Consider the following 17,334-nt stretch of genomic DNA (forward strand, 5'->3'; position numbering starts at 1 on the left):
TAACAGGATAAAAAAACAACAAATACAACAACTCTGTTCTCCCTGTTCTATCTATGTGTGATGACATGTGTTGGAGTTTGAAATCACATAAAACACTTTGAACAGTGTCAGCTGTGCTTCCATGAAAGACTGTCCCCGGTAATTAGCGCCGTGAGAGACAAACCTCACAACTCGGTTGTCATTGACGCCCCGATCCTCTACCTCTGGCTGTTTATCCCATCTTACATCATCCACAGACCCTCACCCCTCCCACCCCCCTACCCCAATCATCCTTAATAACAACTCGCTCCTCCTCAGCATCTATCTGCCTGATCAGAGAAAGACTTTCCCCACAGTACCTTTGGAGGCAACAACATTGCAGGCAGCAAAATTAGATTTGAGTCCCCTCAGGAGTTGATATTCAGTAAATTCCAAGAGGCAGCAGGTTTATACTGCATCTGTAAATCGGCCTGAGTGGAAGTGAGTGCACAACTGGAAAAGGTAATTCACTGTATTGTTCTCTTTTTGTGTGTGACCAAAGATGTCTTTACAACAAGTTTACTCTTCTAATCTAATCAAGTTTACTCTTTTAATCTGTGGGTGGGAAGTTGTACATTTAGGTGGCTCAGGTGGTTGAGCAGGGCGGCTCAACCGCCTGTAACCTTTTTTTGCACAGAATGAAAAAAAAAAATCTACTAAAGCAGGGTTACCTGCAAAACAAGCAGGGCGGTAGCCCACAAGAAACAGGGTTGGTGACTCTTGCATGTGTACAAACGAGACCCAAAGGATCCATAAATGTTAATCTTTACTAACATTGAGCTACTTACTAGATGTTTAATTTCTCAAACTGATGCAAAAAGAATAGATCATAAGTTAGATTTAAATGATCTAATCTCTAAATAAAGCTGTCTCTTAAGTCTTCTTCTAATGACCAAATAACTTCAATTAAACAAATCTATTGAAGTCAACCACTGATGATTTAATTTTCCTTTATAGTTAGTAATAAATCCACTGTAACCCTAGTGCTATCCTAGGCATTTTAACGTTGGGAGTTGGGTCATCTAGACCCACTAGACAGTGCTCTGAACCTTTTTTCTTCAATGATTTGTGATCTTCACTGGTGTCCATGGATGACGTGAAATCTTTCCACCTTTATCCACCTTTGTCTTGGTAGGGAGAACATGTCAAAGTAAGGGTGGGGTCATCTAAGATGGCACAAGGGTTAAGTTGTGTGCTTTTGTCTGTCCAATGGTAGCTTTTGAAATGCATTTGCACTGGGTTTTTCTCATTATCACTACAAATGAGACCAAACCAAGCTTATCCAACTGCCCGAATCATTATTCAGTCATATTTCTGCTCCTAGCATCTGTGTTTTCCCATAATGCAAAGCTCACAGGAGCTAATCATCTTCAGGTCATAAAAAAGGTGATTCTAAAAGGAGGTCAAATCACAAAGGTGATACAAAACTTGGCGTTCTTGCTATTTTTTTATGCTTTTGACCTAATGTGAGCTAAATATAATAAAAGCCAGTTAAATGACACGGACAATCAAATAATGAAAACTAAGATTGGAAAACAAATTTTTATTCAGCCAAAGAGCAAATGGGAGTCATAATTGAAAATAATCATTGATTAGAAATATAGCACCTTTTTCTTTCACTGGCTCTGTTAATCATATTGCCTTTTATATTTTATAGGTTATCCACTTAACCAATAACTACTGCCAAGATGTGGAAAAGAGAGAAGAACTCCAGCCAATCTTCCAACAGACCATGTACAGTAACACAACTGGTATCCTCTATGTTTTTCAGAATGTATTTGTAAACAGACGAATAGTTACATCTTAAAGTATTTTTATTTTCTCCTAATGTATTTTTAAGGGTGAAACACAGTTAGAATGGGTCAACAGAGGACTCTAAATCATGCCAAAGACCGAGGCTTTTATTTTTTTTAGAGAATTCAGATTTCTTTCCCTATGACAACATATGTTTTCATGTGGTTCTGTCACATGACAGAACCAAATAAAAGCTAAAAACTATAAACATTGAAACTTCAAATTATTTGTAAGTTGTAAAAACAGAGGAAGTCTCATCTGGCTTTCACTTTTCTTACTATCTTTATGTACGAAAATGTTGTTCATGCTTCAAATAGCATCTTCACAAATACACACACAAAAGGAAATTCCCTGCAAGGTACAAACTAGCAATTTGACTGTGTACACCAGACCCAACTCCTGGTAACATGATTTATATATCTGCAGGCCCTGCACTGGTCCATGTCCTGCAGCAGCAGAGTGCTGCTCCCTCATGTTTTCTCTGACTGATGTATTTTTTTATTTTTTTTACTCCTAGGTTTCTCCCTCGTTCACCAATATATTCAACGTTTTAATGAGGTGTCGGGAAACAAGACAGGTAAAAAAGAGAGCCTCAACCCAACTGCTTTTAGATATTTTACACAGCTAATGAGACAGGGCCATTCACATGAATGATGGGATAAATATTAAATAGTACCCTGGGTGTTATTGACTATTTGTCTGAGTGTGACACGTCCTGCTTTCATGCTGGTGCTGGCAGTAGCACGACCTGTAAGGCAGCCCCACTGTCTCTGCTTGAGGTGAGATCACCGTGAATCTGCAGATTATTGTTGTTTTTCATCAACTTCTGTGCAGTCCTTTGCACTTCCAAAGCCTGATAAGACAATGTTTAGCATGGCTGGAGGAGGGGTGGATCACTGAGGTGACATTGTGCACGTGTTTTTAAATATGCTCCAGTGGGTGTCCCTGCAGTCTATCTGTAAAACTTTCCGACACACAAACGTGTTGGCTAAACGAATCTGTAAAGCTAATTTAGAGCAGATGAAAATTAGGTTTGTCTCCGTGGAGATCAGTGAAATATGAGATGACATCAGCTTTTTGTTTTAAATGTTCCTCCGGTCAAACATTAGAAGTGTGTGGATGATATCTGGACACTTTTGGGATTTCAAAATAAAATTCATCCCAACTGATACTAAAAAACATAACATAACATTTTTTTTTTTTACTTCAGGCTTAATTAAACAAGTGAAACAATAGAAAAGATCTGTATTTTTGTAATTTTCTTTCAGTATAGTTTCACATTTATAACTTAAACACTCAAATTGTTTTGTTTGTTTTGTAGTTGCTAACATTTCATATCAGGAAACTCTTGTAAATGACTTGTCATGGATATTTACAAACACATTCATTCACAGAGACATAACCAAATGAAATAGCTCTTTTCCATTTTTTATGTTTGCAAAGCTATTGCAGTGTGTTGGCTGATCTAAACACACCTACTGGTTTTGGTGGACAACAGGGACAGTTTTTTTTCCCCCTTTTTGCTTTTGCGGTACTAAACGAACACCCTTTTCCGATTATGCTAAAAATATGTAGGAAATCTTAAAAAATCCATTTTAGTTTTTTTTTCAAACACAAAACAAATGAAAAATCAACACAGTGGTTTAAAAAGACGTTAAACAATACTGTGTCCTTGAAAAGGACTGGGTTGAAGAGAAATCTTGTCTGCTCCCATCCCTTTTTACAAAACCTGATGATGTGCATATTCAACACGCGTATTGCTATTTACAGATAGGTACAAAACATTCACGGTACAATTCTGCATGGCAACTGTGCTAAAGTGACATTTTTTGTTTAATTAATCGTTTCTGGCCTGATATAAACCTTATATAAAGTTGTAAACCACAAATCTATCTTCAAAAATGTAATACAACATATCAGAACTGAAAATACAAGAACTGCACACATTACATCTCTTACATCTATACCTTACTGACATCTAGTGGTAGCAAAATAGGAAGTATTAATGATTACAAAAAGAACAATGATAATATAGTAGTAACAGCATTTCAAGTCATGTAACTGAATATTGTGTTACAGGTCTCTTATCTTAATTTAAGGGAACTTTTTTTTGCCTTCTCCAGCTGCTATACGCAGAAGATCGAAGACTCCCGGAGTGATGATCACCCAGTACTCTGCCAGCCTGCCAGAGGGAAAAAGCACTCCAGACTTTCAATGCAAACCAGTTCCAGTAACCATCCCAGAAGGTGTTTTCCTGCAGAAAACTTAGAACTTCTGCTATACTAGTTTCAAGATTTTATTTAAGGAACTCAGATGTGAAATAATGTTGGTTCATGAACATTTCTTTCAGGAAAATTGGCTGTCTTCAGGGCTGTGGTGACCGGGGACCCAAAACCAGATGTGTCATGGAGACGTGCCAAGGGAACCATCACAGACAAGGAGAAATTTCAAAGAAAATATGATGAATCCACTGGAGAGCATATATTAGAGGTGAGTGACTCTGCCACTATTCAATCTAAAATATATTTTTAAACTTAAGAGGGATACCTAATGCCAGGTTTTCTATTAATGTATCAATTTACTTGCTTTTCCAGATTTACAAAGTGACTGCAACAGAGAGTGATACCTACAAATGCTCTGCTGTAAATGAGTATGGAAAAGCTGTGTGCACCACAACACTGAGTGTTATTGATGGTAAGTCTTTAATGCAGCAGCTTTCTCACATGCGTTGAACACGTCTCTTTTCTTCCATTTTTATAGCATCGTGTCTCTTACCGTAACCCTTGTGCTATCCTAGGCACTTTAACGTTGGGAGTTGGGTCATCTAGACCCACACGACACTGCTCTGAACCTTTTTTCTTCAGTGATTTGTGATCTTCACTGGTGTCCATGGATTACATGAATCTTTCCACCTTTATCCACCTTTGTCATGGTAGGGAGAACACGTCAATGTAAGGGTGGGGGTCATAGGATAGCACAAGGGTTAATTAACTTCAAGCCTTGAGTTTTCTTCTCATTGGACTACATGCTCCCAAAACAGCAGAGAGGACATTGCACTGCAGCCAGAATACTTTACAGTAAAAAAACTAACACCTCATTTTGCTCTACTTTAAAAAAAAATAAATTAAATAAAATTAACAAGTTAATTGGTCTCTCTAAAATGACTTTAGGTTTGAATGTGTATGCATGTGTTTGTGTGTGATTAAACTGTTTTATTATTCATGCATTTGAATTTACATGCTCTCCAGAGCCTTATCTGTTGTGGATTTGAGGTTTGTATTTGGATAAAATGTCAATCAATATCTTCCTTAAGAGAAAAAGAAAACGTGATTTTTTAATATTTGTTTCCATTCTGACAGCATAAAAAATTCATTCTGAGCTCTTGTGGTGTGCCATGAGTTGAAGATCGGATTTTCAAAAAGGAAAATACTAAAGTGTTTAGAAATACGTTTATTCTTTCAGAGACAACAACACCTGCAGATTTCAGAAAACTGCTGAAAAAAAGGTAAAAAATATTGACCTCATAAACAAACGTTTCCTGATTACTGTGAGATTTGTTTTTACTTTTTCTTCACAAATTCTTATGTTTCAGTAAGGAAGAAAGAGCAGGTGGAGAAAATGATGAGAAGTTCTGGGACGCCTTGTTAAATGCTGAACGAAAAGACTATGAGCGGATCTGCAAAGAAAACGGCATCACAGACTTACACTTGATTCTCAAGAAGCTTGAAGAGAAAAAGAAGCAAAGAGGACAAATTAAGCATAGGGTATGAAACCCAGATTTTCTATTCTCAACACAAATTGAAATAACTTTGACGCCGTTCCCATATGAACGAATTATTCTTCTGCAGACGTCTTATAAATATCAATCCCAAAAAAGTAACTTACATAAATCAAAGGTTGTAAGCTTGCAGGTATATTGGACGTCACAAAACTAAAAAACTCTCTCTCGCACACACATAAAAACACATTTTAAATCCAAAAGATCTAAAATGTAGAAGCTTTTTTAACTTCTCTGTGCTATCACCAGGACAGTGTGATCCTTGATGAGGATGATGATGATGATGAAGCAAGGAAATATGGAAATAAGAGTCTGAGAAGAACACAGGATCTCAGAAGTAATGGTCCTCAGCAGAATGAGTCTGGGCTGTACCCTAGTCTTCCTGCCGTTGCTCAGATCAACATCAGTAACCAAAAGCTGAACCAAGCAGGCACCGAAGAGGACCTGCTCCTCATGGAGTTTAAACGTAGGTTTTACCAAAACAATTAAGGCTGTTCAGCTGTTGCTACTTTAATATATAATCATGTTTTTGCAGTTTCCAATGTGGACTTTGTTATCAAAATTCAAGAGATAAACGTTGAAGAAGCAGACAATGCCCTCTTCGAGTGTGTTCTGACACACCCGCTACCTCAAATCACATGGATGAGAAAAGGCCTGATCCTGGAGGATGGAGAAAAATACAGCATTACTGTGTCAGAACACAAGTTAATTCACAGGCTGATGATCAAGGACTGCAACAAGACAGACAAAGGCATCTACTCTGCTGTGGCTGGGATTACGTCCTGCAGTGCCTGGCTGGTAGTGGAAGGTAAACCCCCATTACTGCTCAGTGCAAAACTATCTGTTTAAATAAAGGCTGTAAATTGTAAGGAAAAAAGTGTAACATACACCGTATTTTATATGCTTAAAGATCATAAGTCTGGTGGCAAGAAAACTATCCACAAGACCACATTGGCTGGTGGTATCCAGACGGACCTGGAAATCGTGGCAAAAGAACAAGAACTTAAAAACCAGGAGGAAATGGAAAAGATTTTAGAGGCTATAAAAGTAAAACAAGCAGCTGAAAAAGTCAGAAATGGAAAGACACTGACGATAAATGGGGAATATTGCAATGGAACTGACCAACATTTGAGAACGGAGGACAAAAGCTCAGAAGAAGACATCAGAGTTGGAGCATTAGAGTATCAGTGGTCTGCAAAGGAAGGAGCAGAGCAAGAAGAAATGAAAGAGCTTCTCCAAGGTGACATGTTTACCTAGAAAATAAGTGTGTAAAGAATTTGTGCTTTAACAAAGTTTTATTTTAACCCTGATTTTAAATTTCAAATAGGCTAAATCTGAACAAAATATTGTCTAAACTTAGTTTACTACTTTTAGTGGGCCAGGAAGACAAGGACAAACCAATTTTCACATTTCTGAATGTAAAGACCGTGTCACACAGCCACTATCTACACTTTGCATAGTTTTTTAGTATGAAATTTCGATCTTTTGTGATACACTCGTGATATATGCAATTCAAGTGTCTCTTTCATTCATCATTCGTCAATATGCACAGATGTCCATCAAGAGTCTCAGTCAATGGGTCTCTACGTGAATTTGTTTTTAAGCTGTTTAAAATTTTATATATATGCATATATATATATATATATATATATATATATATATATATATATATATATATATATACACACACACTATAAATTGCAGATGCTTGATACGCAAAAAACTAATAAATTACATATAAGCTGTCCATTAATCACAAACAGTTCATGTTCTACATTGAGTTACGTGTTTTTTGCATGGTTTAAACTTACTTCTTCCATGGTTTGAACATGGTCCATTCATGTTACATCTGTTAAATTATCATGTAAAGACCACAACTTTTCTCACTTTTTCCACGCATATTCACGTATGACCAATTTTCATCTGTGCAATATGCACAAAATGTGCGTAGCGGCTGTGTGACATGAACTTAAAGTGACTTAAGTAAGAATCTAAATGAAACATTTAGTAATATATTTTGACATTTTTTTTTGTAAATGTAACTGATTTCAGAGCTCATTATCTTTTACTTTTGTGTTTTAACTAACACATGACAGATGCACAATTCAGAGACCCATTAAAGGTGAATGAAGGTTTGTCTGGATATGTGAAAATTTCCCAAGGAAAAGGTGAGAAGAAACATTTTCATTTTTAATATTGAGCTATAATTTAGCCTGTTAACATTGTGGTAGCAATGTGTTACTTGCAGAGTTATTAGTAGAGTTTAAAGTATCTTAATCTTTTTTTGTGTCTGACCAGAGTTCAGTGATGAATGTATTGATGTAGATGAATATCAATCGCCAGCAATGAGCCAACATGAAATAAACCAAATCGGTGTAATCAAAAACTGCAACAAATCTGCAAGAAGTCTAAAGGAATCAAAGAGAGTTCAATGGAAAGAGCCTGCCTCAGGTAGGAAAGGAAAACACTGAAGAGTGGAACAGTTAGTCCTACAACATACCTGTGGAGGTATGATGATGATGGTAGTACAGTTTCTGATTTTAAGTAGATCTTCTAAAAGAAGATAGGTAGAAGTGTGCATTTAAGAGAAACAGTGTGGTTTTATGCCAAGGAAGAGATGCACGATTTTTTGAACACATTCGGAGGAGTGTCAGTGAAAGTGTTGGTAAAAGGGTGTTGAGGTCGGGGCTTCCAGGAAGGAGGTCTAAAGGAAGACTAAAGAGGAGGTTCATGGGTGTAGTGAAGGAGGACATGGGGATTTTTGCTGTGAGCGAGGAGAATGCAAAAGGATAGGAAGATTTGCTGTAATAAACCCTAAAGTGGGCATTCAAAAAGAGAAAAAAAGAAGAAGTCTAAAAGTAAATAAATTTGGCAGTTGTGTTACAGCAAGAACCTTTCTCCCTTAATTTAATTTAATGTTTTCTAATTTTGTCAAACTTCTTCATCAGAAGAAGTTTTGCATAGATTAAACGGAAAATCCCAAAGATCTGCATTTCAGATTTTCTTCATGGCAGCACTAAATACTATAACCCTTGTGCTATTCTAGGCACTTAAACATTGGGAGTTGGGTCATCTAGACCCACTAGACAGTGCGCTGAACCTTTTTTCTTCATTGATTTGTGAACCTTCACTTGTGTCCATGGATTACATGAAATCTTTCCACCTTTGTCATGGTAGGGAGAACACGTCAAAGTAAGGGTGGGGTCATCTAAGATAGCACAAGGGTTAAATAAAGGCTTTTTATATTTTGAATTTAGTTTGAAAGTCAGTGAGCAGCCCCTTATTTCACAACAGCTAAATCAACTGTTTTCAGCTCATGGTAACATTCTGCTGTGTAAAGCTGAGTTCTTCCAACAGTCCCAGATACAGATCCAAAGGAACAAGCAAGTGATGAAGTATTGAGTGATGTTGATGAAAATAAGGATACCTTTGACAGTGAGGACCATAATTATTCACAGCAAAATGGAAATGCAAAAGACATGCCCAATGGTAAGAAACTTTAAATGACGCGTTATGGCAAAGTGATTTTTGTTGTTTGTTTTGTTTTGCTAAAAAAATGTAAAACTTTCCTACGGCAACTTCAATGAGTGAGAGTTTAGGTGAGAAGTCAGATTTAAAAGGGCGCCAGCATCAGTTTAGATTGTTCTAAATGTTATTTCAAGTAATTTCAAACATATTTTTTCTTGAAAACGTCGTGACACATTGAAAACTGCTCCCTGTTGGGATTTTAAAGGTCAAATTGCAATGTCCGAAGCCCATGGCACCCCTGAGGACACTGAAGGTGTCAGCTGTGGTTCTACACGAGTTAGACGCAAAAAACAAAGCCCGCTGACCCAGGACTTGGTCACTGGTGAGTAAGCAGCTGATTCTGTTATAAGCAACCAAAGATGATGTTCTTTTTATGAGTTAAAATGTAACTTTTGGACACATTTGTACAAATTAGAAGATTTTCCAAACATTTCAACTCTATGATGCATTAACTGATTTAGGTATTGAATTAAAGGGGTGAAGCAATTTTTTTTTTTACCACTCTATTTTGCATTTTATTATAGTTGCCAAAATTGTAATATTTGATCCCAATATTATCATTTAAAATAACAAATATTTTTAAGATTTAAAAAAATGACTTTATTTTGAAAGGTTTACAATCAGCTAAACAACTTGTCAAAGTGATAAAGGTGTCAGAACCAGCTTTGTGAGTAACTAATTAAAAAAAGTGATTTCAGTTACCTATTACTTTTTGTTGTAACTAAGTAGTAAGTTATTACTATTGAATTTGTACTGATGTTTGACTTATTGCTTGTTCAGCAACTGGGATAATACACTAGAGTTACTGACATTTTTTTAAAATTAAAAATGTCATAAATAAAATCAATATTCTGTTTGTGATTTGTCGCATTTAGTCTTCTTTAATACATATTTTGACTTCAACTTCTAAGCCAAATTTCTTGTTGGGCCTTATTGATCCTAATAGTTTCATTTCATTTTGATGTTAACGTCAGCTCCATTGGTTGGATGAGTGCAGATTACTTTTCTCTGGGTAAAAAAAAAGTTTGTTTTTTTTCTTTCCATCAGGTAAGTAACTCATACTTTTAAGGTCCATTTGTGTTCCAGCAAGATGAAACAAAAATAATTAATTTAATTTATTTTCTAATATTATTTTTTTAACCACAAGTATTTATAAATTCCATTGCTTCACAAACTTTTGCTTTTCATGTTTTACAAATTGAAGACTTCCTATATATCTTCCTGATTATGGTTTATGGAGAAAAAACTGTTTTCTTCTCAGATCCAGGAGTTCATTTCATCTGGGGTTTATCTGACGTGGACGCGATCATACATGAGACAGCTGAGTTAACATGTAAGCTCAGCAGTGATGACTATGAGGGAGCCTGGTTCAGAGACGGCAAAAAGGTTGGTCCCAGAAGTCACACGTCTCAGATCTTCTTGTTCAGTTTAACTGAATGTGAAAACATGAAGAATAGTATCCACATTATGGTATAAGCGTCTGCAAATCAAAAACCTCATTCATTCTCAGGTGTAATGTGGCTTGTTTGCCTCATGTTCTTTCAGATATCCTCAGATGATATTTTTTTTATTACTAAAGATGGACCAATCCATAAATTAGTCATAATAAATTGTGCTGAGGATCACTCTGGGAAATATCGTTTTGAGGCAGACGGTCGGAAAACAGAGGCAATGGTCAACGTCAAAGGTTTTATGATTTTTTTTTTTAAAGAGCTGGCATGTTTCTTTGTTTTTTGCTTTGCAATATGGAAGACGTTTCTGAGCAAAGCTCAAATACATTCAGACAAATCTCCCCCATATCTGTGGTGAGATGATCTGAGATCAGATTTTGGCTTTATCTAGATCCCCCTAGATTTAACCCCGAGGACCTTTGTGCTTTCACTGAGCCCTTGGCTATCAAAGTGGGACACAATGCCATCTTTAAGGTGCAGTTTGTTGGACACCAGCCCATAAAGATCCAGTGGTTCAGAGATGGTGATGAGCTCCAGGATGACAGCAGCGCAAAAATCGAAAACTCTGCTGGTCACAGCCGCTTGCTTCTGAGCAGATGTCAGAGGAAAGACATGGGGGAGATCAAGATCAAGCTCAAGAATGAGCACGGCTTTACCGAGGCCCTTTCAAAGCTCCTTGTGCTTGGTAAGCGGTTTTGAGACATGTTTGCATAACATTTGCTTTTTACAAAAATCCGAAGGGATCCTAGAATTTGATTACCAAGAAGTGGATGTTGTCAGGGATCTTAAGGGTTTATTGCACTAAAAAACTAAATTTTCAATTTTTTTCTATCGTACATGCAAAGCGTATAGTCAGGAGCAGACGTGCATGAACATGCATGCACACACTCTCGCACACAGATAACTGTGAAAGACCCTCGTAGGACCTGGTGCTTTGCATAACTGATCCCAGATTTAATAAAGCTAAAAATAATTACTGCAGGAGTGCAGCATGGCTACATTTCGGGGGCTAAGTTTTCTAAGTTAAGTTGTGCAAAAATCGACAAAGTGATGGCAAAATTTGTCACGATGACAGCAAAGCGAAACACATCATTGCATGTTATTAAAACTTAAGTGAGCGCATTGGACCTTTTTCTTAACGAGGTCCACATTCATAATATGTTCAAATCTCATTTCACAATGTTTCATTCAGCTTGAACCAACAATTTATGTATAAAATTTTCAAAATATTTCAGTATAAAATGTGAGCAACAGATAATGGCCACTTTTGCTAGCTTGCCATGCCAACACCTTTAAAACCTAAAACTTCCAATTCCAACAAGTTTTCCCAAGTAGCTTCCCAGGGATGTTCAAGAAGTTAGGAGGTAATATATCAAAATCCCCAAGGGAAGTTTAGAATTGTTGAAGATCCAAAAGTTTATTTATTTATTTATTCATTTAATTAATTATTTATTCAAGATGGCTTCCTCTTCCTAAAGTCAAAGGTCAATGAAACTTTAGTTGTGGTTTTAAACTTAACCTTGCCACTTTTGGTAAGTTTTTGAGTATGTGTAGGTTCACTCAAAGGCGCAGTAGGAGAGAAGATTTGCAAAAAGGATAAGGTGGTTGCGTTCCATAACCATCATCATTTCCTTCGAAAATCTACCCAATTTGAGATTAAACAAGAGTGAAATTATTTTTCCCCATGTAAATTAGGCTGTAATTTCAGGTGTAACCATATTTTTGTCTTATCAAAGTTTTCAAGGTCATTTCTTTACGTTTCAGACAAACCGTCACCTCCACAGGGCCCTGCAGAGGTGACCGAGAGTTCAGCTTCATGCATTGAATTTAAGTGGCGACCCCCAAAGGATGACGGCGGCTCACCTGTGATTAGCTACATGCTGGAACGTCAGCAAGTGGGGCGAAACACCTGGAAAAAAATAGGGGAAATGAAAGGTGGGCCCGCATACCGTGATACAGACGTAGACCGGGGAAGGAGATACTGTTATAGAATCCGGGCCGTAACCGCAGAGGGAATAAGTGAAGCAATGGAGACTGACGATATGCAAGCTGGAACATTTGGTGAGTCATAACAACTAAGGCATTTTGCTTTATCATTCAATCATAGTCATTGGGAAAATTGCTAATTTTCCATAAATACACATCAGAAAACTCAAAACAACTGAAAAAAGTAACATATATTAAAAGGCCTAATCAGTAAAACTACAACGTGAGTCTCTTGTTCTTCAATTCCTCAGCTCTTCCGGGGCCTCCAACACCTCCACAAGTACTCAGTGCTTTCCACGACTGCATCAACCTTTCATGGTCTCCACCAAGTAACACCGGAGGTTCGCGTATCCTTGGCTATGTGTTGGAAAAACGCAAGAAGGGGAGTAATCTCTGGTCTGTTGTCAATGCAGCTGATGAGCTGATAAAAGGTTTGTGTTTTGACCTTACTGAACTTCGTACCACTTTTGGCCTTAAGTGTATGTTTTAATAACTTTTTTCTGTAAATTTGCTTCTAGGGAGGAAATATGCAGTGAGAGATGTAGTGGAAGGTATAGAATATGAGTTCAGAGTGTCTGCCGTGAACCTCTCAGGAGCTGGTGAATCCAGCAACCCCTCAGAGTTTGCCTTCGCGCGCGATCCAAAAAGTAAGCCCTACAGTTGTTGATATTGGGCTGAGGAAATTTTGTGTACCTGTCAGTCCTAATCAAGTCTCTGACATAATACTCTAGAGCCTCCCGGTAAAGTTACGAGCTTGAAGGTGACAGAAACTTCCTACACCAACATGGTTCTGACTTGGACCAAACCTGAGGAGAAACCAGGGATTCAGGATGAAGCGAAGGGATATTTTGTTGAGATTCGGCAGGCAGATTCTTTGGAGTGGTCCCGCTGCAACACCACCCCCTGCATTGTGACGTCCTTCAACGTGAGAGGCCTCAGGTCCATGGAGATGTACTGGATCAGGGTGATCACAGCTAATGATGGTGGAGAAGGTCCTCCGGAGGAGCTTCCCAATTATGTCCTTGCCATGCCTTCACCTGGTATGTCAATGATTGGGTGCAAGTATTGGTTGAAAAGAAAATCCTTCTAATCCCAGAGGGTTCTGCGCATTTTTCATCAAAGCCTTTGCTTAAACTGCCCTTATCTGTAAGATAAAAATGGCCAAATCTCAAGGGGCCCAAACGAAATTTTAAGATCGAAGACCGTTTGTGAGCCCGTTGAGGGTTCACATACATTTCTTTTCTAATGTCGTACAAAGGGTGACAGGTTGTAGCCAACACTTAACATGCAAGAATAAGTAGGGGTGAAATGACATGCAGACGTGTTGTACGGATTTGTCATTTTTTCAATCCACCAAACCCTGCACACTGTGCGAGGGGCCCATTAGTGCTGTTCACATGATAAGTGCGCTCCTTGCTGGCTCCGTGCTTACAGCCTGACAATCAGAGCTTAGTTTGTTTGGGTGTCCTACGGGGACTTACATGTCACCTGCACACCATGTGTGCAACATTTGCGGACGGTCAGTAAGGAGCCAGTACTCGCACCTTAGTAATTACTGCAGTGTGGCGTAAGGGTACCGTGCGACATCTGTTCGTCATAAGTGCCCATAACTGACATTATCCTTACAAATACTTTATAATACACTTACCACATGCACAACAATCGTACGTTCTATTTTTATGTCATCCCTTAAGGGGAGCCGCACGAGCCACAAGGGAACTGCAAGACACACCTGCGCTCACTTTAAGATGCGGCCTCTTCTCTCTACGACCCTCTATGGGCCTTGACAACCCAAAAATCTGCAGCACCCATACGGGTCAACCCCTATAGTGACTACAGCATACGATTTTATTTGCTTGATTCTTGATATTTGAGAACTTTCATTCTAAAATGTTCTTTTCTTTTGTTAATCTATTCAGTTAGGCCAAAGTTCACCAAGAGGATGAAGAATTTCATGGTGGTGAAGGCTGGAAACTCAGTCCGGATCACTGTAAACTTTGAGGTAACATTTACATAACAGTGCAGTTATGAAAATGATTGCATGGTAAGAATCTTCAAGCTGCATTTGAGTTGAATTGTTTTTCACTTACAGGCCTCGCCTCGGCCAGAGATTGTGTGGCTTAAGGACAACGTGCTCGTGAGCAAGCGTGTGACAGTCAGTAACTCTGACTGTTCATCTCAGCTGCTGATCCCCATCTCGGAACGCTCAGACTCGGGTGTTTACTCCATACTTGTCAAAAACCTTGTCGGTCAGGAAACATCCAGTACAGAAATCAGAGTAACAGGTATATGAATATTTTGTTTTGTATTAGAAGTTTTTGAACTTCCCATGGTAACAAATCTATAAACGATGATTTTCAGATGATCCGAAGCCTCCTGGACTTGTAGAACTGGAAGAAAACGTTCCTGGCACAGTAACTGTGATGTGGGAACCTTCTCCGGACGAGAAGCGTGATGACCGCCTCCACTACACAGTGTCCAAACTGGACTCTTCCAAGCGCACTTGGACCCCAGTGGCTGACAGGCTGTTTAATAACAGGTTCACAGTCTGCAACATCGTACATGGAAGAGAATATCATTTTCGTGTGTTTGCCAAAAACGATATGGGCATCTCAGAACCTTCAGAGTCACCAACTTGGGGGACGGAGAAAAAAAAAGGTGGGTTTGTGTGACTGAGAACACCTTTATGCTACGTTCACAACGGGCTTGGAAATGAGCATTAGAGCAAACCCACGTTCAGCGCGTTCTTGAACGTGCCACACATGCCTGGTGCGTGCTTTGTGCGACAGATCTACATTTTCTACTACATATATTAAGATGTTTTGCCATCTCTTCTAGAAAAACTGGTGGTGAGCGAAACGGCAAGTAAGGACTGTGATCTGCGATGTGCTCCAACCTTCATCGTGCCTTTGAAGCTTCACACTGCCACCAGAGGTTATGAATGCTACATGAGCTGCGCTGTGAAGGGTAACCCCTCGCCTCACATCACCTGGTACCGGAACCACGTCAGTCTAAACACCGACACCAACTATTACATCTCCAACACCTGCGGAGTTTGCTCGCTGGCCATCCTGAGCGTGGGCCCCAAAGACGTGGGAGAGTACACGGTCATCGCAGAGAACAGCTTGGGGCGAGCCGAATGCTCCACGCTCCTCAGTGTCAGAGGTGAGTGGGGAAGGGGACGCACACAGTGTCACATTAAGAGGTCTGATCCTAGTTTTTGTTTTTTGTCTCTCGTTTAGGCTGAACAAACTAAGGACATCTGTCATCAGGTGAATGCAGATTTCTGTGCATTGTTGGGATAAAAATAAATAGATAAATAAATGTGCTTATTATATGTATTAATGTTATATTTTTTTCAACATATATTAGAACATGTGATTCTTCTGTATATTTTTTTTATGAATACCAGTAACCACAGTTTATTAAAAGTTTAACAAATCCACATTTGATAGACAATGTAAGTTAATTTACTAACTTATTTTTGGTGGTAGTAATTCTATACTTCATCTTCTGTCTCTTAATCTACTTTTATTTTAACAGTATGGACATATTCATGTGTTCTTAAAGCATACAACAAATAAAAAATAATGACAATTTAAACCCTAAAGGTTTTGAATTTGCATGAGCACCATTGCTTTTTAAAAAGATATTATTTCCCCACTGTCATTTTCTTTGTTTGAGTTTGTTCATGCTTCTTGTATCTTTTTGAATGGCATGTCATCAAAGATGACCATATTAAACTGTTCGTAATGAACCATGAGTGTGGGATCAGTGTGTTGTGGGGTCAATGATAATGAAATAATCTGAGTGCAGTTTTAAATGGATAAGGATTGATAAGATGAAATTGCAAACATGAGTTATTTATGTATGGTAGAACTTTTAAAAATCCAAACATGATGGATGATTTTCGATGTATAATTAGGGGGAAGGGTCAAGTGATTGTCAGGGTCTGAACTATTTATTGATCACATCAGACAAAGAAAAAAGGAACACATAAATAAATAATGTTTGTTCTTTTAAAATGTGTAACCAAATTTGTAATTTTGTTACAACTGATTAAAGTACAGTTTTTCAGCATGAGTTTTTGCTTAACAGAAGACCTTGAAGAGCAATTGTTAAAATTATTTTAACAAAAATTATTTAAGTATAATTTTAGTGTTATTTCTTATCTATCTGCCGTTTTTAGTAGAACTATGGGATCAAGGTAATTTCCTGTTTTTTAGATAAATAAAATTGTATTCTAATCTCTTCTAACAACTTTAAAAAAAACATAAATCTGTTATAACACTTTGAACTGAAACACATCATAATTTATTGTCTTATTTACTGTAAATATTGTAAAACATACTTATCCTGGTACTGTTGTTATCAAGAATTTGCCCTCACGTGTTATAGAATTTATGTAACCCGAATGGACAAAAATATATATGTACATTTTAAACCAGCACTTTTAACCGTGGAGTCGATGGGAAAATGCTCCCATCTGAAACCAACCCTTGGTGGACACTTTAGGAACTGCAGCTAATTTCTGGGTTAGCTACATATTCAGGGAAAGAATGTAAAGGATCTATGGGCAGAGCCATTTTCAATACTGCTTTTTGACTTATATGCATAGATGATGTTCTAAATAACCTCAGATTGCATGTATTGGTGTTATATTTCTATCTAGTTTTTAATTTAAAGGGATTTTAAGAAAAAACAGCAGTCACTTTCACCTGATTGACACTACTCAAGAATTATACAACAACTCCATAACAGGCTTTTCAAGGACAGGAT

At 37.9% G+C, this 17,334-nt stretch overlaps 1 protein-coding gene across 1 annotated transcript; it reads left to right on the forward strand.

Moving 5' to 3' along the window:
- Positions 1-245: 245 nt before the first annotated feature.
- Positions 246-16,316, forward strand: LOC101164725 (immunoglobulin-like and fibronectin type III domain-containing protein 1). The gene is made up of 27 exons (XM_020704801.2): positions 246-480; positions 1,676-1,752; positions 2,330-2,389; positions 3,936-4,058; positions 4,163-4,302; positions 4,407-4,506; positions 5,275-5,317; positions 5,405-5,576; positions 5,840-6,056; positions 6,126-6,398; positions 6,501-6,830; positions 7,687-7,758; positions 7,889-8,041; positions 8,948-9,079; positions 9,324-9,440; positions 10,380-10,504; positions 10,664-10,805; positions 10,961-11,254; positions 12,334-12,630; positions 12,807-12,986; positions 13,074-13,202; positions 13,287-13,595; positions 14,475-14,557; positions 14,648-14,840; positions 14,917-15,213; positions 15,394-15,720; positions 15,798-16,316. The coding sequence occupies exons 2-27, from the start codon at positions 1,707-1,709 to the stop codon at positions 15,800-15,802; spliced, it is 4,359 nt and encodes a 1,452-aa protein (XP_020560460.1). The 5' UTR covers positions 246-480; positions 1,676-1,706; the 3' UTR covers positions 15,803-16,316.
- The last annotated feature ends 1,018 nt before the right edge of the window (positions 16,317-17,334 follow it).

The sequence above is a fragment of the Oryzias latipes genome, chromosome 7, assembly GCF_002234675.1.
Source record: "Oryzias latipes chromosome 7, ASM223467v1".
In the NCBI taxonomy this organism is placed as follows: domain Eukaryota; kingdom Metazoa; phylum Chordata; class Actinopteri; order Beloniformes; family Adrianichthyidae; genus Oryzias; species Oryzias latipes.

Bases quoted from the DNA above. Each gene is read 5' to 3' on its own strand.
- LOC101164725 (XM_020704801.2), top strand. From the start codon at position 1,707: ATGTGGAAAAGAGAGAAGAACTCCAGCCAATCTTCCAACAGACCAT. The intron at 5,577-5,839 runs GTATGAAACCCA...TGCTATCACCAG, and splicing joins GAGGACAAATTAAGCATAGG to GACAGTGTGATCCTTGATGA. The intron at 6,831-7,686 runs GTGACATGTTTA...AACACATGACAG, and splicing joins AATGAAAGAGCTTCTCCAAG to ATGCACAATTCAGAGACCCA.